The sequence below is a fragment of the Anolis carolinensis genome, chromosome 6 (assembly GCF_035594765.1).
Source record: "Anolis carolinensis isolate JA03-04 chromosome 6, rAnoCar3.1.pri, whole genome shotgun sequence".
NCBI lineage: Eukaryota > Metazoa > Chordata > Lepidosauria > Squamata > Dactyloidae > Anolis > Anolis carolinensis.
In genome coordinates, this window is record NC_085846.1 from 26085061 (window position 1) to 26108163 (window position 23103).

General features: G+C 41.2%; 2 protein-coding genes across 4 annotated transcripts in view; one reads left to right on the forward strand and one right to left on the reverse strand.

Moving 5' to 3' along the window:
- Nucleotides 1-23103, reverse strand: part of abi3 (ABI family member 3) — a 23899-nt gene continuing 796 nt past the window's right edge. Inside the window, exons 1-8 of one of the 3 annotated variants that reach the window (XM_008113506.3) lie at nucleotides 18272-18676; nucleotides 16333-16500; nucleotides 11976-12152; nucleotides 6140-6225; nucleotides 4173-4259; nucleotides 2491-2672; nucleotides 1800-1934; nucleotides 1-536 (exon numbers count right to left, since the gene is read on the reverse strand). In XM_008113506.3, the coding sequence (XP_008111713.1) occupies nucleotides 373-536; nucleotides 1800-1934; nucleotides 2491-2672; nucleotides 4173-4259; nucleotides 6140-6225; nucleotides 11976-12152; nucleotides 16333-16500; nucleotides 18272-18391 (1119 nt within the window). In that variant the 5' untranslated portion in view covers nucleotides 18392-18676 and the 3' untranslated portion in view covers nucleotides 1-372. Of the gene's footprint in view, nucleotides 537-1799; nucleotides 1935-2490; nucleotides 2676-4172; nucleotides 4260-6139; nucleotides 6226-11975; nucleotides 12153-16332; nucleotides 16501-18271; nucleotides 18677-23103 lie in introns of those variants that run through there. The other 2 variants (XM_003222657.4, XM_008113507.3) reach the window with 2 other exon arrangements.
- Nucleotides 22156-23103, forward strand: part of gngt2 (G protein subunit gamma transducin 2) — a 14864-nt gene continuing 13916 nt past the window's right edge. Inside the window, exon 1 of the mRNA XM_003222630.4 lies at nucleotides 22156-22367. The gene's annotated coding sequence lies outside the window, so the exon portion shown is untranslated. The remainder of the gene's footprint in view (nucleotides 22368-23103) is intronic.

The window sequence follows — 23103 nt, forward strand, 5'->3', positions numbered from 1 at the left end:
TGCACTTTAATGATGTTTATTACAATTCAGGATGGAGCAAGTAATGGTTTCTGCAGCAACTGCTTTATGTCAGTGCTTTAATGTATCTTATTAGCTAGTACAAAGGCTTCATGGAAGAGGATCCCAAAAAGCATAATAGTTTTAATACTGCAAAAAAATGGGAAGTTTCCTGTCATAAATGGTTTCCTGCTAGTTTTCATTCAGCCTGCAAGTCAGGGAAATTATGAATGTTGTTATAGCAACATATACCACTGTCCACTCAGGATTTCTTCTGTGTCTCATTTCAAAGCAAGAGCAAGGCAGTCAGTCTGCTCCAATCACAGTTCATCAGAAATCACAGTGTTCACTGCCTTGCATTGTGATCCACGTCCTTTAGTGCAACGGCTCCACGTAGTTGCCAGGGAACAATCCTGTTGCATCACTGGCCACACCTTCACACCAGCCATCCGAATATTTTCGCGTCACATAGATAATACTCCCTTCTTCGAATGAGATTTCGTTCTCTTTTTGCTGAGTGTAAGGGTAGAGAGTCACAACTGCAGGAGAAGAGAGGAGCAAGTATTTACTGGGGGAAGCAATAAAAAAGAAAGTACAGTAGAGTCTCACTTATTCAACATAAACGGGCTGGCAGAACGTTGGATAAGCGAATATGTTGGATAATAAGGAGGCATTATGGAAAAGCCTATTAAACATCAAATTAGTTTATGATTTTACAAATTAAGCACCAAAACATCATGTTATACAACAAATTTGACAGAAAAAGTAGTTCAATACATGGTAATGCTATATAGTAATTACTGTATTTATGAATTCAGTACCAAAATATCATGATGTCTTGAAAACATTGTCTACAAAAATGCGTTGGATAATCCAGAATGTTGGATAAGCGAGTGTTGGATAAGTGAGACTCTACTGTACGTAAGTTTTCAAGAAGTCTCTAAGGAAAATTATGGAGGTAGTGACAGGGGAATTGTATTGTCAGGGCCACCTGATTCAGCCAATATATAAATAGGCTATGGAACATCCTTCCACAAGGCTTTCCATCATGGGGATGATATCAAGAGACAGGCAGATTGATCTGACACTATGAAGGTGCGTGCAAGATTTGCTGAAAAAACAAGAACTTTTCCAAAAACGTGCTGGAACATTTAGTCAAGTTCATGTAGCATACTTACTTGCAGCTTTTCAAAACTCCACTCAGGACTGACACAGCAGACCTCATGCAACAGGTTTGGGATATTGTTTATTCAGAAGGGCTTGGTGCCAGACACAACCTCATGTGCAAATTGGATTTCACTTTTCAGGAGCACAAGTGTCTGTGGCTGCTCTGATAAAGGATTTCTGACATATATAGCCAATTTCTTTGATTCTAAGACATACTTTCCCCTTACATAAACATCTCTAAAAGTAGGGTGCATCTTAGAATCACAGGTGCTTTTCTTAGATATAAATAAAGCCTTTTTTCTTATTGGTGGTACTGAAATTAGTGTGCATCTTACAATGAATGACATCTTAGAATCGAAGGAATGCAGTAATATACATGCACGTATGGCACAATCAAGGAAAAGGAGATCTACACTTTCCAATGGTACTATCACCAAATGCTCAAACTCAAACTTAGAATGGGTCCTCAGCACTTTATTAATAACAGAGGTAAGTCAAAAATTGAGGTTGAGGACAGCTGTGCAAGACAACAATAATGCCTTCCATCTTGGAGCCCTGGCACCCAAAAGCTCATTATCCCAAAGCAGAAGGAAAGCAAAACCACATCAGCTGTTCTTAGGTTATGACTAAGATACCTTTTTCCACATATACTTCTGGGGCCCATGGTAATTTCTCTGGGGGAGGAGGAGGTGGCAGATATTGAGGCGTCAACTGCTCACAGTTAGTGGTGTCCAGAGGTGGTGGAGGCGGAGATGTTGGAAAATCAAGATCTGCAAATATGTGACAAATTAGCCTGTTTCACATGTTAGAAAATCAAAGATGCATTTTGTGTATATACTGCCATATCCTTCTAGTGTCCACACTTCTCAGACTTGTTGGACACCCACAGCCTAGCTACCTATTGGCTTCTAAGTTTTTGCCATGGATCATCTGCTCATTTTCAGGTCATATTTACAGACATAGAGACTAGAGACTTGATCAAAACCAAGCATAAAACAGTGTGGGAGGAGCGATAGTGCAATGAGTTAAACCTTGTGCCGGCTGCTGACCAGAAAGTCAAAGGTCCGAATTCACAAGACGGAGATTCAAGTCTGTCAGCCCCAACTTCCCATGCAGAGACATGAGAGAATCCTCCCACAGGATGGTAACACATCCAGGCATCCCCTGGGCAACGTCTTTGTAGACGGCCGATTCTCTCACACCAGAAGCGACTTGCAGTATGTGCTCAAGTCACTTCTGACATGATAAAAAAATTAAGCAGTGTTACCAGGCATTTGATTTTGAATTCAAATTTGTTCCTAGTTCTTATAAATAAAAAGCTCTCACCTGATGGCAGTGGTAATATATCATCATTTGCAACAGGTGGGGGTGGCAAAGTGTCTTCTTGGACAGAAGGGACGAGATTGTCGCCTTTTGTTGGTGGAGGGAAAAGTGACAACATAGAAGGTGGAGGGAGAGGTGGCTCAGGAGGCGCGTTTGTGGTGGCACCAACCAACAACTCTGTGGCACTGCTGTGACATTTGGATAAGGACACATTTCAGTTGCATGAATAGTACATTGGGCAAATATCTATGCAGGCAGTGGAATATGTGGTAGGAGTCTGAGATGAGATATATGAAACTGTATGTGCCCCTGCTGGCACAGCGGGTTAAACCACTGAGTTGCTGAACTTGCTAACCGAAAGGTTGGTGGTTCAAATTGGGGGAGCAGGGGGAGCTCCTGCTGTTAGCCCCAGCTTCTGCCAATATAGCAGTTGGAAAACATGCAAATATTTGTAGATCAATACATACTGCTCCGGCGGAAAGGTAATGGCACTCCATACAGTAATGCCGGCCACATGATCTTGGAGGCATCTAAGGACAATGCCGGTTCTTCAGCTTAGAAATGGACAGGTCTAAACTTAATGTCAGGGGAAAACTTTTACCTTTACCTATGTGCTAGAAAGGCAGATATTTTTTTCTTCAGCAGTCCTCTGTGGCCTGGATAATCTCAAGGAGAATAGCTGTGTCCAGACATTATTGAATACTTAGCCCCAAACCAGGCAGAATTTCCACATTTCTGGCACCAGTGTCCCAAAAATGCTCCAAGGCAATCTTCCCCAACTAACTGGTCTCTAGATGTGTTGAATTGACTCTTATCCTACCCAACTTGGAATAGCCAACAGCCATAAAGACTGGAAAAGATAGAAGTTGTAACCCAAGACCAGTCTGGAAATGGTTGCACAAATCCCTTCTGGGCAGCTGAGAAATATTATGGTTAAAGGATGCACACTGAATTGTGTCAAGAAAAGCTGCAGAGTTTATTTACAGTGTTCTTTAGGGATTGATTTCAAACATGAAAAGACAACTTTTCCGAATATCTGTTGAAATAGCTTGAAATGACTGGAGGGTTTGGGCAGCAGGAACCATTGCATTTTAAAAGACAATTTGTATAGTACTATGGCCGGTATCACTCAGGATAATGTGTCCAGGAGAAGAGATGGATTAACACAACATCAAAGACCAGTTTGACCACGTCTATTGGGGTATGTATCTAGACCCCTCTCCTAGTACAAGTTAGTGTGCAAAGTGCTTTACAGTCCTTATCATCTTCAAATAATTAAAGAATGGAGAAAACCTTTGGCCTTCGTAATGTTTTGGATTTCATTTTTTAGAAGGTCCAGTCAACTTTGTTATTGGTATGGGATTGTGGGAATTGTAGTATGAAATATAAAACATCACAAGAGCCCAATGTTCTCTGCTCTGATATAAAGTGGAATGATTACCCTAAAGACAAGTAATATCACTTATTCCTTGTCTTTAGCAAAATTATTTTAGGTAAGTGACGGTCATACATTGTTCTATTATCAATAAAGTGAAATAATAGCAGTTCTCTGACCTCAAAAACTTGAACTGAAAGTTCTTCTGACATAAAACATTGCTTTTATGGGCTGTAAGCAGCAGCAACCAATTTCCCCTTAAGCCTGCTCTTTCCTATTCAGTGGTACTGGGGGGTCTCACAATTGGTACCTCAGAGATGACACAGATGAGGCTGAGGAGAGTTTGCCATCTGGGATCACTGGTGTTAGTATTGGCTCCAAGCTTCTATGACTTCTCCTACAATAAAAAGACAAGTTTACACAAAAGTTTCGTCATGTTCATTTTTTTAATGTTTCTAATTTTATTTGAAATTGAAATAACCAAAGCCTTATAAAGAAAGTACAAAGTGCTCGTTAATTTACTGATTCTTTGCTTAATTTGTCCCCAACCTCCAAAAAGAGTGCTTAACAGTAATGAAATTCAAATTTAAAATAGAACAAGTTCGGAAATGAATTAAAAGGCACATCAATGAGAGACTCAGACATCTTCAACAGGATACCAGCCTAGAAGCCAAAGGCTTACCAGAATACTTTGTCTACTGATGGAAAAACAGGAAAGGAAAGGTACCAGTTTCTCTATATTAGGTAGGTAGTCTATAGAATCTATATATATTAACTATTATGTATTATTTTATTGCATGGGACAGGAAGGTTCAAGGGATCCAGAGTCTACCATCGGAGACTCGGCTAAGGCTGGAAAAATAAGGGGGAACCTTGAAATCTGTCATAGAATCATAGAAGCATAGAATCATAGAGTTTGGAAGAGATTTCATGGGCTATCCAGTCTAACCCCCTGCCAAGAAGCAGGAAAATCACATTCCAAGCACCCCCAACAGATGGCCATCCAGCCTGTGCTTAAAAGCCTCCAAAGAAGGAGCCTCCACCACACTCCGGGGCAGAGAGTTCCACTGCTGAACATCACTCAAAGTGAGGAAGTTGTTCCTAATGTTCAGGTGGAATCTCCTTTCCTGTAGTTTGAAGCCATTGTTCCATGTCCTAGTCCCCAGGGCAGCAGAAAACAAGCTTGCTCCCTCCTCCCTATGACTTCCCCTCACATATTTATACATGGCCATTATGTCTCCTCTCAGCATTCTCTTCTGCAGGCAAAACATTTCCATCTCTTTAAGCCGCTCCTCACAGGGCTTGTTCTCCAGACCCTTGATCATTTTAGTCGCTCTCCTCTGGACACATTCCAGCTTGTCAACATCTCCCTTCAACTGCGGTGCCCAGAATTGGACACAGTATTCCAGGTGTGGTCTGACCAAGACAGAATAGACAAGTAGCATGACGTCCCTGGATCTAGACACTATACTCCTATTTATGCAGGCCAAAATCCCACTGGCTTTTTTTTTTTTTTTTTTGCTGCCGCATCACATTACTGGCTCATGTTTAACTTGTTGTCCACCAGGACTCCAAGATCTTTTTCACACGTACTGCTGTCGAACCAGACATCCCCCATTCTGTATCTTTGCATCCCCTTTCTTTCTTCAGAATAAGCCTATTGGAGCTTAGAAAGACACTGAGCTACAATAGAAGCATTCATTGAGAGCTAAAAGTGCAAATTAGAATCCAAATCTCCTTTTGCTAACCCAAAATTCTAGACTGGGTATGGGGAACTAATCAAGGGGACAGTTCTGACCCCTGATTAGCACCAATCTGGCCATCCGGGGTTCCTCACTTTGTCCTGACCCTTTCCCTGTGATATCATCATTTGAGGGGCAGGGTCTGGCGTTTCTATATTCTTTTTCTTCCCATTGTAAATGAGACATCAATTAGATAATTTCCTAGATTTTTGTCCCCAACCCCCCCAAAAAACACCAAGTTAAAATATTTCCCTTAAGATTTATTGGTAGTAAGAGCTTTAATGTAAAATACGTTGCTATTTGCCCCAACTACCATTGGAATATGCACACACACACACACCCAATAAATATAAACCCACCTTCTTGTGTATCAACTTTGGACCTCAGGCTGAAAGAAACCCTTTTAATGAAGGAATGCCTTTAAATGCTTGACAATCTTTACAGCAGAGGATTGGCACATGTCAAAGAAGACACATCAGTCACCCTAACTGCACTACAAGTTATAGTAATCTATACCAGGTCCATTGCCTCTCACCCAAGGCTCCCAGATGACTGTCCGGCTAATGTCTTGGTTCCTCGTCGGGTCAGAGTCCCTGTTCTGGCCAACTGTGAGCTTTGGTCCTAGGGAGAAAGTAATCACATGAGTAGATTTGGTTTTGGAAAATTCTTTTGATATTCAAGGATTTGCAAGTCCTTTTAAAATCACGTATTAGTTTATTGGAAACTAACAAAAGGATGCAGATATTTCATAGCCTTTTATTGGCTAGATAATTTTTCTCCACTTGTGATCCAATGGATAGAAGATCTAACAGTGCTAGGCAAAATGTACAAATGGACCTATATCTGGACATTTGTTCAGCTTTTATAGAAACCTATGACTAATGTGGTTATTTTTCCTCTTTGTATTTTTCTGCTTTTGTTATACTCAAACATCAATGTAAACAACTGAGCTCCCTTTAAAATGTAAATATGTTTTTAAAAATTGTTATGGCAAGGAAACAGAACATTCCTCAAGTACCTTTCACTGGCAGTACAAAGACAATAATAGCACATTTTAAAGTAGCAATTAGCTGCTCTTTTATGGTACACCTCAAACCTGATGCCCGAGGCATCCACTTCACTCTAACTCACAGTAAGCCCAGCCCTGAGCATGAACAGCGTGTTGTGTTGTTGATCTATATGCAGGTCCCTTAGGCTGAAGTCTCCTTTCACCTGGGAATTGCTCCCAGGAGGAAGAGGAAGTAAGTGTTTTCCTGGCATCCTTCCAGGAAAGAGCTTGAGGCTAAGCCAAAAAAAAGAGTGGATCGGGGGTTGTTGATGGCGTAGGAGGGAGAGGCATGGGAAAAATCAAAATTAGCTGGGAGTGAAAGGCAATGAAAAGAAAGGAAATGTGCAGAAATATTTTCTTAATGAATACAGAGCCATGTTGGAAGCATCAATGCAGTAGTCCTGGGGGGAAAGCAAGGACACCATCATGACTTTGTAGCCACATGCCCCAAAGCAGCAGCTATAACAGTACTATTCAAAGTGGCGTTCCACTGACCAAAGTCAGCCCTTGAGCCATACATTGCCAATCCGCAGCAAGTTTCCAAAAAAAATGATGGGAACAGAATAATAATATGGCACTAATGTGATGCCAGTCCCTGCTACATTGGAAGGGGAAATGCCAGTCCACCACATCAGCTAGCTGAAGAACTTCAATTCCATAGGGAGCCTCTGGTTTTGCAACAGACACAGACTACATTTTTTAAAAAATTTACTAGCTTGGGGACCCGGCGATGCCCGGGTCATTTGAGAATGGTATTATTTGTCTTTTAATGTTATGTATTCTGTTTGGAGTGGGTGAACTACAATTCCCAGTATCGTGGCTGAATCCTCCCCAAACCCTGCCAGTATTATAAGTCGGCCATTTGGGGCGTGTGTACCAGGTGTGCTGCAGTATTGTGTGGATGGGGGTGAACTACTGCAACTCCCAGATTCCCGGGGCAATTGCCCCAAAATATCTATCAGTATCCACAGCAGGGAATATTTAGTCTGTGTGCCAAGTTCGGTCTAGATTTGTTATTGGCTGGGTTCAGTGGTCTTTAGATGGAGGTGAACTACAACTCCCAAAATGAAGGCCCATTCCCACAAATACCTACAGTATATTCAGTAGGTCATGAGGCTTCTCTGTGTGACGTGTGGTCCTAGTGCATTGTTGGTTGGGGTCCGTGTTTATCTGGCTGCAGGTGAACTATAACTCCCTTTTCCCCAAACTTGTCCAATATGTTGTATTGGTTATGGGGGTCTGTGTGCCAATTGTGATGCTCATTCATTGCAGGTGAACTATAAATCCCAGTACCTACTACTCCTCAACTTCCAGGCCAATTGCCCTCCAAACCCACCAGTAGTCAAATCTGGGCATATCGCGTCTGCATGGCAAGTTTGGTCCAGACCCATCATTTTTTGGGTTCATAGCGTTCTGGGTGTAGGTGAACTACAACTCCTACATATTCCCCAGTTGGAGTGACAGTGCTCTGACTTGATTCAGGGTGAACTACAACTTCCACCATGTGGAGTCAATCCCTAAACTCCTCCAGTAAGTTTAGTTGCAGCTCAGTTCTGCTGTGTTTGTTATGCAGAGAGATTGGAAAGGAAAGGGAAGTGGCCATGCAAATTCCACAGCAATTGAGAACCCTGGGATGCCTGCCTGTGGTGGAAGAAAAAGCAAAATCTAGGATGAAATGGTCCCCAAACGAAAGCATTCCTTGGGTGGTGGGCTGTAGTGTTTGGGAAGGACATTGGCAGGGGCTGGGCTGCATGTTCATGACGCTCGCTGTAACTGTAATGTCAGTGCCAAGAGGTGATTTGCTAGATTCTTAACCCTGGGAAGTATAGCCTGTTTGTGGAGGCCGGAGGCTGTCTGTGTGAGTGGATACCCGTGCCACATACACACTTACAGGTTTCACTTTTATTATGGATTTAGATTAGATTAGATTAGATTAGATTTAGATTTGTGACATTTATATCCTGTCCTTCTCACCGTGAAGGGGACTCAGGGCGGCTTACAAGTTATATGTACATACAATATATTGTTATTATTATTTTATTTATTTAACCAGTCATATGACAATTTCAAAGTACAACACAAATAAAAACATGGCAGAAAGGAGCATAGCACAATATAAGCATTATATATTACTATATTGTACTATAACACTATGTTGCAATGTTATTAGTAAGATTACTTGTCATATATAATATATAATTATGATAGTGTAGTATTACAGTAGAGTCTCACTTATCCAACATTCTGGATTATCCAACACATTTTTGTAGTCAATGTTTTCAATATATCATGATATTTTGGTGCTAAATTCGTAAATACAGTAATTACTACATCACATAAATGTGTAATGAACTACTTTTTCTGTCAAATATGTTGAATAATATGATGTTTTGGTGCTTAATTTGTAAAATCATAACCTATTTTGATGTTTAATAGGCTTTTTCTTAATCTCTCCTTATTATCCAACATATTCGCTTATCCAACGTTCTGCCGGCCCGTTTATGTTGGATAAGTGAGACTCTACTGTATTATTATTATTATTATTATTATTATTATTATTATATTGTCAATTATATTTATCCTAATGTTGCCATGACTGTGGCCGTGCTGGTTGGGAGATTTTGAAAAGTATATTCCAACAAATAGCTTTCCCAGACTTTATATGGAACATAACTTGATAAACAATATCTTACCCCCTTATTTCTTTAACCTACAACAGGGGGCAAAATTATAGATGTTTATATGACGTATGGATAAGTCGAGGGTCGTTCTGCAGAGAGGAGAAAGTACTAATGCTACTGCAGGGAGCCAGCCACCCCATCAATTGCTGCTGTCATTTCAAAAAGGCCAGAAGTGAGACAATATGGAGAGAGTAAAAGGACCGGTGCTTCTTTTAGGCTCTCCCACAGTGGACTAAGCTCTTGCTTTTCATCACCTTTACCCAGCAAAGGGGTTGGATTCTTTTAAAATAAGAGTCAAAGCACAATACTCACTTTGACCAATGGATAAGCCACCCCATTTTAAGGGGGTTGATTTTTGACTAAATTTCCAGACTGAGTAGGTTAAGGAAAAGGTTTGCCCCTGACATTGTCTAGTCATGTTCGACTCTAGGGGTTGGTACTCATCTCCATTTCTAAGCTGAGGAGCCGACACCTCCAAGATCATGTGGCCAGCAGGACTGCCGGAGCGCTACCTATTGATCTACTCACATTTGCATGTTTTCAAACTGCTAGGTTAGCAGAAGCTAGAGCTGACAGTGGGAGCTCACCCCACTCCCTGGATTTGAACCACCAACTTTTTGGTCAGCAAGTTCAGCAGCTCTGTAGTTTAATCCACTGTGCCCCAGGGGCTCTAGTCTGGGTATATAGGGTAATTTGTTTTTAAAGTATCTTTCCAAACTCCTCTCAACGTTGTTTCACTGTGGGTGGATGTGCAGTCATGTGTACTCAGTCTGCTGAGTTTCCGGATTGTCGTCGGATCTTTCCTGGCACGGCTGCACCTGCTCTGAGTAGGAGGTAGTTGAGGTTTTTTCCCCATCCAATTTGAGCCCCAGAACACCAAGTTAGAAAACGTTCCTTTCCGCAGAGGGGCACCTTTGCTTAAACTAGGTCATGTCTTTTCGCCCCCAGCCACGTTGCTTGCTGTTGATGCTGTGGCTTAACAAAAGAGCGGCAAAAGCACTGCAAGGCCCCCGCTGTGGTATCGGCCTCGGTGGTGGTGAGAAGACCGCTGGGAAAGTAGACCCCGACGTGGGAACAGAAAACTCATGCAGAGCTTCCTCTCTGTTCAAAACCTCTTTGCCTCATCAGTTTCAGATGCTTGTGGCTTCAGATTCAGCCTAGCTGGCTGGCCACAGCTGACAGTACAATTCTCCTTTTCTTCTCAAGGTGGCTTGCAAAGCCCAGAGGAGACAGAAAAAAACGCTTATATTTAAACTTGAGTGCATTGTTATGGCTGCAGCTTTTTAACTTGCTGGCAGGCTGAATTTAGAAACCTATTCTTGCTCCAGAGAAGATTGAGAAATGTTTGAAAATCATGACAGTGAGGCAGGTGGCTGCTCTTGATAGTGCTTAGCCAAAGGCATTGCCATTTAACAGTGTAAAAAAGTAATAATCTATAGTAAAATACAATAAAATGCCCTATATCCAATTGTTAGTACCAACTAGCGTTAGATCCGTTGAATATTGGGAATACTGGGATTTCAGCTAATACAGAGTACTTTAAAATTATAACCATGCAATAGAGATACTGACAATTGTTCACAAGTAATGAATAAGAATTTGTTAAAATCAACCACAATTTCCTGACTGCTAGAGCGAATAATACCATTTTATAAGGGTATACGCTATAGATTTAATGCAGTTTGATGCCTCTTTAATTGCTGTGGAATCAGGAGAATTCAAGTTTTACAAGATCATTAGTCTTCTCTGCCAATCTTCACCAAACTTCAAATCCCAGGATTCCATAGCATTGAGCCATGCCAGTGAAACTGGTGTCAAACTGCATTAATTCTACAGTGCGGATGCACCCTGATTTCCAATAAATTCCAATTCTACAAAGGGGCTTTTCACAGTATGTATGGTTATAACACTATGATTCTATTTTTACTGCCATGACAATACCCTGCAGAATCCTGGGCTTTGTAGTTTGATAAGGCAACAACGTTTCTCTGGCTAAGTATTTTTTTTCCTTAAACTGGATATCCAAGTTTTCCTTAGGATGGAACCACGACAGTTAAAGAGGAATCATACATAGCACCATAATTGTCTCGTGTGAAAGTGTCTCTTTGCTTTTTTAAAAAAGAGGAAGAAAGTAGTTACTTGGTGCTTCATCAAAATACTCGGTTTTTCCACAGAGGAAGTGTTTGGAGACTCACTGTCTGTGACTGACTTTCAGTCTCTATATAACTCAGCTAAACTTGTAGGCAAGCCAAAGTACCTACTTCATTTTCAGACCTAAGCAAACTACACTCTTAGTGCCACAAGCAGCAGCATAACCAGACATGAATAAAAACAAGTGTTTCTGTACTGACTTGCTGATTACTTTAGTAGCTCAACAATTCTGATGTTAGTTGGAGATCTACTATTGCAGCCTTCTACCTGTAAATAAGTACCATGACCCTGGACTTTTCCAGGCTCTCTAAAAAATGCCCAAAAAAATGCAGCATGGGCACAGATTTAAATGCTAGTCTAAAATGTGTTGTTTTGCATGTGTGTATATGCCTTCAAGGGTGTACATATACTGTAAATGAATGCTGTTTGCCATGGCTCAATCCTACGGAATCATGGAAATTTTACAAGATGCTTACCCTTCCAGCTCTTACCTTTATCCCATGGCCAACTTCATCCAAACTGCTGAAGTTCAGTGGTTTCCTGTAGTATGTCTCCAAGGGCTCAAGATTTTGGGGGTAGATGATTTTCTTGGAATTTGGAAAAGTCTTGCAAATGGTAAGAGACCCAATTTCTCGGCGGGACACTTTCTCTTTGTGTATTTCAACCACCTACAACAGAAAGACATTGACAGGAAAGCATTTAGGGTTCTGGTTTTCTGAAGACTCAGCACCAACTCTATTATTTATTTACTTACTTACTTACTTACTTCATTTCTATCCTGCTTTTCTCTACCCCAGAGGGAACTCAAGGTCCCAGATCTATCCCTATATGTGTACCATACCCACCAACATTTCACAGATGGAATTGTAGTCCAAAAAGTGCCATTTCTGAATCATAATAATAAAATGCACGTGAATAATTTGCACCGATTTAACTGGAGATTCAGTACCACTTAGCAACATCCCTTCGGGGAGATGGGGCGGGGTATAAAAATAAAGTTATTATTATTATTATTATTATTATTATTATTATTATTATTATTATCTCTTCCCTAAAATAAGGAAAAGGAAAAGCAGCGGAGAACACCCAGAACTGATCATAATTAGCCATCACAGCTGGCTATACCAATATACCAATACTGAATTCCATCTCAGAATATAGATTCTTATGTAGCCAACCTGAAAAAAGTTAATGGAAGAATTGAGAGGCAGATCTTCAAAACTGCATCTTTTGGAAAGTAAGATTCCTAGAGTCCTGCTGAGTGGGAATTATAGAGAGTTGTAATCTCCAAAAGTAACTTTTCCAAGATGTGTTTCAAGTTCTGCAGGAGTACAAAAATAAGGCAAAATTCAGAAATACACACAAAGGGCCTTGTGTTGTGATTTCAGCTCTGCAATACCATGGGTCCAGAATCCCAGTGTGTCAAGCAGCCAGAAGGTTGAAAGTAACATGGATGGATTAGAAGGTAAAAGCAGACATTTTTATTCTCAATTATCGAAGAGGATGTTAGAAAAGCATGCATTCAAAGTACTAACATAACACAATAGAAAATACAGAACATTTTTATGCACTTTGTCAGGTGTTCAGAAAAAACATGCAGGCTCCTGATTGTCTGAGAAACAGACTGGCTAGGATCCAGACTCCCGTTGGCTGGGAGCTCCATGAAATGGCTCTGATGGTTGACTTCTGGTGCTGGTGGGAAATTCAATAAACTGTCATTCGTTGATTTGAAGTGTCAGTCCATTTAGTGATCCACCCCTGAGAGGGGCACCATCAAAAGGAATGCAATGTGGAAATATGTAAAACAATCAATTATGGACTTAATAGGGCCGCCCAGGTAAACAGAATAGAGTGAGCTCAGTGTACACAAAAAACAATGATGGATGATAGTCAAGTTAATGGGGAAACTTAGCCCAGAGCTTGGGCGCTGAACCCCAAGCAGAGATAGCTCTGATTTTATCAATGAAGGCAGGAAGCTCATGAATGAGAGTAGGAACTTCACTGATGGGACAGGAGTTCTCAACAGTAGTAGGGAGAGGTTCTTCAATGAAGCAGAAATTTGTCAGTGGCCTCGGAGAGTGCTCTGACATATATGCGCTGAACCGCTTCTCCCTCTGTTGCCCAGTCAACTATGAAAGGATTATGCAGATGGGGATATGGATCCTAGGCCACAGTCCAAAGGTGATTTTATTGTGAGAGGTTACAGGAAGTCAAAAGGAGTGGCCTGCTGGCTCTCGCAGCAATAAAATTATTATTTCATATTACTTAATCCGAGTTTTATCATCCATAATTTGGGGGGCTGATTTCTCAATAACACATGCCAGCTACGCAAGTATAGTAATATGATGCCACTTTATCTGCCATGGAAACATGCAGAGTTTTTTTATTGACAGTTTAGGAAATAGTGAAGTCATTTGAGTGTTGGAATACAACTCTGAAGACTAGGGTTCAGATTCCTGTTCAGCTACAGAAACTCACTGAGTGGCCTTGGGCAAGTCACAGTCTCTCAACCTCAACAGAAAGCAAAGGGAAACCCCGGTGAAGAATCTTGCCAAGGAAACCCTGCAAGTGGGTGGCCATAAATAGGAAAATACTTGAAGGCCTGAAACAACAACAAAACTTAAAATTTTCTACTAGGGAAATCAAGTCCAGCCCCAGACAACCCAAGGAGGACTAAGCACGCACAAATCAATAACTGCATGTGAATACAAGGAAGGATAGGAATCTCAATTTGTTAGCTTTCCTGTTTACTCTTTTTTTTTTCTTTTATAACTTGTCTATTAAATTGTTCGCATGATTGACCTTTCTAGATTCATTCCAGAGCCCGACAACATTACTTTTAGGAAGGCAACTTGCAGAATTTCTTAACAGGCCTATTTAGTGTCCAAACTGGGAGAATCAAAGACTTGCTGTCCCAAACAGTAATTTTCCCATTTTGTTTAAACCCCTCCAAGGTACATGAGAAATACGTTGTAGTAATGATAAGCTACAATGCACTACATGACAGTTAAAGTGGCACAAAGTTGCACTTCCCTTATAATGGTCACTTTAAAGAGCAATTGTGCTTCCTCCCAGTTTGCTTTCTAACAATGCTTTAGGAGGCTAAGAGGCCTCAGACTGGTCCAAACTGGTTCTGGGACTGAGTCTTTAAGATTAGCCTTTGGCCTTTTGCCCCAGTAAAGCAGAACATCCTATTTGAAGCGTGGCTGATGAGGGCCATTCTAATCTCTTCCTGACAACAAGCTGAAAGGAACAACTGGTAACCTCTAAAAAATCTCCCAAGAGGGATAACAGGCTTGTTAGTCTATTTCAATGCTTGGAAAAGTTGCTTTATGGGACAATAACTCCCAGAATTTCCTGGCCAGCATAGCACAAGCTGCTTGGGGAGATTCCTGGAAACTGACTGTAATCTAAATATATATATATATATATTTTCAAAGCTTGGGTCCATAACAACAAACAACAAAGATTCTTGTAGGACTTAACGGTAGGCTGATTTACTGTAGCTTTTTATTTACTTACTTAGGGGACTGAGATTTGTTAGATTCAAGAAATTCAAATTATATTCCCAGTGGCCAGGTGGGTTAAAATAGAGCATATGTAGTCACAGGCACACACACGTGCTGAGAGACAATATACATTTAAATGACAGTAAATGCAAGAAAACAGTTGGTAGGAGTTTTGTTTACCATTCAAGCTGAGTTGCCATTCACAATAGCAATAATGGATAAAACAGCAGCCTAAGCTTTTCTATACCAGGAACTTATGTCTCAATCTGAGTCTTTAAAAATCAAATCAAACATTCATATGTATTTTCACTTTCCCATTTCAAATAGGAGTGTCTTTCCAACATTCATTTGTGAAATAATGTTTAAAAAAAAAACAACCTCAGACCAGCGATCTTGGAAGGTGGAAATATTCTCCATATTTAGAATTATAACAATTGCTAAGAGCCCAAGAAGATAGGCTAGCAGGGTGAACCCATAAAGGTTTTCTGTATGAGTCCATAAAACAGCAAATGGCATCCATCCACCCCACAAGATCATGGTACATCATTCCTAAAATCAAACTTATTTTAGTTCATAAAGCAGAAAATTCAATGGGATATCTCAGGCATGGGCAAACTTTGGCCCTCCAGGTTTTGGACTTCAACTCCCATAATTCCTAACAGCTTACCAGTCCAAAACACCCCATGCCTGGGATATACACATGACACAAGAAAACACCATTTGTATGCTTCACTCTTCTACAAAGATGATCTGCAAAATAAATTCGAAGCTTGGATAAAGTAACATTTCGAGCTACAAGTCCCTGAATCCCTCCGGTGGCGTGGCCATTCAACAATGCCAGGAATATTCAAAGGTGGACTCTCTCAAGGAAACTTAACAAAGATTTTAGCAAACAGATAAATAACTAGTGAAAGGACAAAGCTGATTAATTCATTCCACTGATGTTTCCTGATTTATTGTGCATTTTTCTTCTTGTTGTGGTATTATATCCAGAGAAACAGGAAAATCATCAGGCAGCTCTCAAGTCTTTTTTCCAGTGAACAGGAAAAGGGATCTGAGTCTGAGAACATTGTGTATATGTAATATCAGCCTCCCTACATTCCATTGGGAGGGGAAAATAGAAGGGGAGGAAGAGCTCGCTTTCTGACTAATTCACCAGGGATCTCAGTTTGAGGATGGGTTTCCTCTGGGCAACGATCCAGATTGGCATGTCAAGAACCACAAAAAAGACTGAAAAAATACCCAACTCATAAGAGGTTCTAGTTTATAACCACATGTCAAATGAAGCTCTTATTCCCTTCTCAAACTATCTCCCCGAATGCAGTTCTTTCTTGCTCACCTGTGTGATGGAGCGGACATTGGCTTCCACTTGCCGGATTTCAGCCGCCTGCAAGTCCAGCATTTTGAGGATGTCACTGGCCAGGTTGCTGATTTGGTAGGCCACACTGGCTAATGACTGAGTGGCAAAACCCATGGTTTCCTCAAGGGCTTTCCGTTTGTCTTGTGCCTAAATCATTTCAGAAGACGAGGAAAAGAAAGGGGAAGAGGAAACAGGAAAACTTAGAGAGATACCGAGACATATTTGGTGGTGGCTAATCAGACAGCGCTCCATGCAGTCATGCCGGCCACATGACCTTGGAGGTGTCTATGGACAACGCCGGCTCTTCGGCTTAGAAATGGAGATGAGTACCACACCCCAGAGTCAGACATGACTGGACTTAACGTCAGGGGAAACCTTTACCTTTAATCAGATGTAACTTTTGCTATGGAAACCTTAATTAAGTATGGTTTTATCCTTGTGATGCTACAAACCTGGAGAAGAGTTTATAGGTTATGCCTGAAACACTGGGGTTTTTTTTGTTGGAATCTTCACAAAACCCTGTGAAAATTAAAATGCAAGTAACCTATAGTTTACTTATCTCTAGAAAATAACCTCTAAAGACCTTCCAAGAAACTGAAACTTAGTCCTTAGGCTTAAAAAAATGTTCCCTACTCTTGTATTAGGCAGAAGTGAACAACTGCATAGATGGCAGGGAATAATTTACACCCTTCACAGAGACTTCCCATTGGGTCACTGCAGTGCACTGAAATGAGGTCATGGCATATCTGGTCATCATTTTTCAGCTGTATTTTGATCCAAAGAAGGCATAGGATTGAAGAAATCAAACTGCAGAATTTTTTGCCTGTTGAGGACATTTAGGGCTTGAAAAATCAGTCCAAAATCACCCCAAAGTTTCAGTTGGAGGACAGATTCGAGTTTTTGGGACATGTAAAGATGCTTTGGTACAACAAAGCTGATCCCCTTCCCATCTCTTGGTTAAATGGTTTTCTGGCTTCCTAGGCAGGAGTGTTGGGTGACTAGGATCTCTGCATAAATGCAGAGATGGTTTTATTGCCCTGATTTTAAAAAAAATTAATGCTGGTAGCCAGATTTTGTTCATTTTCATGGTTTCCTCCTTTCTGTTGAAATTGTCCACTTGCTTGTGGATTTCAATGGCATCTCTGTGTAGTTTGACATGGTGGTTGTTAGAGTGGTCCAGCATTTCTGTGTTCTCAAATAATATGCTGTGTCCAGGTTGGTTCATCAAGTGCTCTGCTGAATCACTTGATGCCATGAATTAATCAGGGTCAGCTAACACCTCCCAACAAAGGATGCCCCCAGGCAGTAAGCAGCCAGACCTTAAAGCTGAAAGGCTATTCAATGCTAATCAAGGTGGCCAATTGACACATTCACACCTGCCTCAAACAGACAAGAATTCTTTCTCCCATACTAGACCTTCCACAGATATATAAACCCCACTTGCCTAGTTTCCAGCAGACCTCCCAACCTCTGAGGATGCCTGCCATAGATGTGAGTGAAATATCAGGAGATAATGCTTCTGGAAAATGGCCATAAAGCCCAGAAAATTCACAGCAAACCAGTGATTCTGGCCATGAGAGCCTTCAACAAGGGGATAACACTTTCTGCCACACCTGAGAGCAACAAGCTAGTTTATGACATATCAAATTACTTCTTGACTACAAATCCTGGAATCTCAATTTTTCTGGAAATTCTAGGAATTACAGCCCAAAAGGTAACTCAAGTCTCCAATAGCTGTAAAATAGTGCAATCCTCCAACAAAAGGGATAGGCCAGCAGACTAAGAAGGAACAGCTGGGGAAAACTGCAACTGCCTCTCCAGCATCTGCCACCTGAACTAGTTGTTTCTACCCAATGGTAGAGCCAGCCCTACTTCTATGGCAAGCACTGTCTCAGAGTCCTACCCTGCTGTGACTCACCTGCCCATAGTTGCTCTCACAGTAATCAGCCACTTTGAGCAGGTTGTTGTAGTTGTCCTTCAGGACCCCCCTTGCACAAGGGATGGATGCCTGCATCAGCTGCTGCAGCTCGGAGGACATGCTGTCACCAGTGTGGTCTCCACACTTCCTCCTGACAGCGTCTGGTGTGGCAGCTTCACCCGAGAACCAATTTTAGTCTCACACAACTCGTGGTGACACTGTCTGGCTGGGAACTCTTTTAAACTTGAGTCGACGCCTCCTGTGGCAGAGCCAATCCCACCCCTCGGTCTTCTTGCTGACACCCTGAGATTTATTGCTGTCCTCCAAGCATGCATGGAAACTCCTGTGTGGACACCCTCTCCCATCCCTGGAGTGACAACTAGCTCCAAGCTTAGCATACGAGATAAGAAAACTTTCTGAGAGAACAACAATACATGATGAGGAAACATTGAGCGGGTGGTACAGGGAGGGGAGCGAGACTGTCAAGAGAGGAAACTATTATTTTTAGAACTTCGTTTGCTTAACTGATTGCAGCGATGCTGACTTTTATTGCTAAGCAAGCCAGGTGAACATGTGTAACTTAACTCAGGCCCCTTCTACACAGATGTATAAAATCCACATTATCTGCTTTGAACTGGATTATATGGCAGAGTAGAGTAAAATAATCCAGTTCAAATCAGATAATGTGTTATTTTTTTTTGCTTTGATAACCTGGATTATTTGGCAGTGTAGAAGGGATCTCAGAGTTTGGGACAACATATTTTGGCCTACAGTTCCTAGCATCCCATTGGCCATGCTGGCTTAGGGATTCTAGGAACTATAGTTCTCCAAAGTTACTTCTCTAAACTCTGAGCTAATCTGGGGAGTGGATGTTATAGAGGAAAATTTATATCTCCCTTGATACTACTTTACAGCACACATTGCTAATCAACATGGAAAACTACTACATTGTATCTGATCCATCAAACCAGCATGTCCAAGCTGCCCAACCCATTTATTTATTTATTTACAGTATTTATATATTTATATATTTATAAATATATATTTATATATTTATAAACACACACATTACAACTTGTACCCTCAGTTCGCTTCTGACACGATAAATAAATAAATAGTATTTATATTCCACCCTTCTCACCCCACACAGAACACATATACGGCAAACATTCAATGCTGATTATAACAAAGACAAGATAGAGAACAGATATATATATGCTTTCCCATCTTTCGGCATCTTTAGAGACTGTGCTCAGTTCCGGCCACCAGAGGGTGCTGTCACTCCATCTTCCTGCCGAAGAGCTTTCTTTGTTCGTAAATGTCCTCCTTTTTTCTGATCGAAATGTCGAGCCTAAATACCTCCCCGCTTTGAAGTGGTTCCTACTCTACTCACATTTGTTTTCAAACTGCTAGGTAAGCAGAAGCTGGGCTAAAGGTCAGGAGCTCACCCTAGCCCAGGCTTCAAACTCTCAACCTTTCAGTTGGCAAGATTTATTGCACCTTAGTGATTAACCTGCTGTGCTAAAGCCCAGCAATTATTTAATTTGCTTTTCCACATTGAGCATTAATCACCCACTCACTTCTTGAGATCCTTTCTGATTCAACTGGTTTCCATTCCCATCCCACCCCCATGGACCCTTATGTCCCCTGTCCCATCAGGAGGGGGAAAAGCAAAAGAACCTTGAAGCTACTCAGGGAAAGTAAGAGAAGAACTACACAAATTGTAGTTTCTGTCTCTGTTTTGGGCCACTATCTCAGTCTGCTTCCATCTTCTTTGACACAAACAGGAAAAGCAGAAGTCAAACCAGCTATACTGCTATCTTGAAGTACTAACTCAATTTTGCATTGACCTTTACTTGCAGCCCTCTCCAAGGTGTTGGCTGGGAGAATCCCCATCATCTGTTTCAGGCAGAAATTCATCGTATGCCCTCCCAAGGTTCCTCTCTCCTGCACCAACAGTGGTTCCCATGTTATTGAATTATGAAACTACTACAGGTTTTTAGTTTCCTTAAAATTTAAGGGAACTGACCTGGAGCCTAAACCCTGATAATTAGGGAAACTGGCCTGGGGACTATAACCCAAGTCTTACCAATTCCTTTCTCTGAAATGTTGCTACAGCTCCTGGTATTCACTGGCAGCCTCCCATCCAAGTATTAACTAGTGCTGACCCTGTTTAGCTTCCAAGATCAAACAGAATCTGGTGCCTTTAGTATATTTAACCTCTATGTTTTGAGGATAGTAGATGCGAAATCACCAGAATCAACCAAGGCAATGCTGAATTAATGTGTTGCCGAAGGCTTTCATGGCCAGAATCACTGGATTGCTGTGAGTTTTCCTGGATGTATAACTATGTTCCAGCATTCTCTCCTGACGTTTCACCCACATCTATGGCAGGCATTCTCAGAAGTTGTGAGGTCTCAGCCCAGTAAACTCACAGCAACCCAATGCTGAATTAATTTCCTCATGTTCTGTAAAATCCATATAATTGAAGTAGCAATAATTGTCAGCATAACCCAGGAGCTGGAAAAACCAGACCTCCTTCCCAGAATCTAACAAAGCTTGTAAACTAAGGCCCTTGTGAAATACATTGATTTATACTACACATAATTGATAGTGTATTTCCTATTTGTCATTAAATAAAAGAAGAATGTGTGTCAAGGATTTATTTGAATAAAAGCTGAGATGCTAAAGATGTTAAGTTCTTGAAAAGGCAGAAACAGCTTACATAGGTACAATAAGATGAGGAGAGCCAAAGGAAGCCAACCATAGACACCTGTAGTTCAACATCATTAGATGTCTATGGGATGTTCACAGGTTGTTCACCAGTAACTGATATTAGGAGCTGAGTGCGCATGTGGAATGCATATTGCCCTCTTGACATGCATCCAATTCTGCTCATGTTAAGCCACTAAGTACCTTTAGGAGACTAATTCCTACTGGAAGACTACACAGAAACACAACTTGAATTTAACCTTGATATGCCTGATCATAATTTTTTGTAAATATATCCAGAAAGAAAAGTGTGTATATGTATGGGGTGGGACAAGAGAGAGATCAAGGTTAATGAGCATATGAAAGCCATTCTCTTGACCTCCAAATATGGAACCTTATTCCTGGTCCTAGTTGTGTAGAGATTATTATTGTTCTGTGCCTTCAAGTCCTTTTTGAATTATGGTGACCCTAAAGCAAACCTATCAAGAGGTTTTTGGGGCTAAAAGAATCTGACTCACGCAAGTTCATCTAGTAGGTTCCATGGTCAAGTGGGGAACTGAACTCTGGTTTCCAGAGTCAGAGTCCAATGCTCAAGGCACTACACCAGGTATCCTCAAACTGCAGTCCTCCAGCTGTTTGGACTTCCAACCCCCAGAATTCTTGACCATTGAAAAAGCTGGCTAAGGCTTCTGGGAGTTGGAGGCCCAAACAGCTGGAGAGCCGCAGTTTGAAGATGCCTGCACTACATCATGTAGAGATGGACAGTGACTATTTTTTGATGAAGGAAATACAATCTTTCTCGGCTCAGGTCACCTTTTCTTATTATTGCTTCATATATCCTAGAAGTTGTCAATTTAACATAGGGGCTTATGGGATGAGTAGAAAATAATTGTTCAATGAACCCATAGATAACTAGTAGGTTAGCCCTAGAGTCAGTTCGGTGCAGAGGACAAGCAGACAAAAACAAATCTGGAGCATTTCACTGAATAACTAGGGAATTGTTTTGGGGACTCAGGGTTGAGGTCTAGATTTTGAGCCTGGAACATCTCATTTAGTCACATCTGCCTTGTGTATATGTCTCCTATTCTAATGGATCCATTGATCTATTTTTTTTTTTCAAATGTGCCATCTGTTGTCTCTCTTCTCTCTCTCAGCTTAGCCTGGCCTTTGAGGTTAATTCACAACACCTGACCAGTTTTAACCAGCTGAGTTTATTATCAGATTAAGGACAGAAGACAATCAGTTCCAAAGGAAGACACCATCTAATGCCAAAGTTTTCTTTGACCAGAGAACTGAACACAGCAGAGGACTTATTTTCATCAACTCGGGCAGATGTATCTCTAAAACACCGTGGAGTTTTTGAGGGGGAAACACATCAAAGGAGGTAGGTTGGTATTCTTTCATAGAATGGGGTTGGTTGAGAGGCAAGGCATCACATAAAGTAGATGTCCAGTGTACCTTTCCATGGCAGAAAGCGTCATTTATTTCAAAGTATCTTACTCAGAAATAGGGTCAGAGACAAAGATTTGTTGGGTTTCTGTATCCATAAGGTCTCGCTTGAAAATGAAACAAAGTGAAGAGACTTCCTTTAAATGTTGGCATCATCAGTGTGAGTGTGTCTAATTAGATCAATGGTTCCCAACCTTTTTTGACCAGGCACCACTCTTCAACATCGGTACCAAAAGGTTTACAAATCAGTTTCTGGTCAACTTTAGATTTGGTTTGGTTATTTGGGGTGCTGATTCAGAAAATTACATTGGCTAGACCATATCAGCTGTAGTTTCTGATACAGAATATTTGCCATCCAGTAGTTGCCATCTGCTCGCCCACAGAAAACCATATTTAATAATCTAGAATTGATATGGTCTATCCAATGCAATTTTCTGAACCAGCACCCCAAATAACCCCAGGAACAGGCCTAAAAACAAAGACACCAAGAAAACTTTTTTTTTGTTGGGCTGTGTTATCAGTAGTAACGGTGAGGCTGCGAACCATATTTTAGTTCTTGCGGACCACTAGTGGTCCACGGACCACAGGTTGGGAACCACTGGCTTCGATGAAGGGCTGAAGGGACCAATTTGACCAGGGACCACACTCCAACATTAGTACCAAAAGGGTTA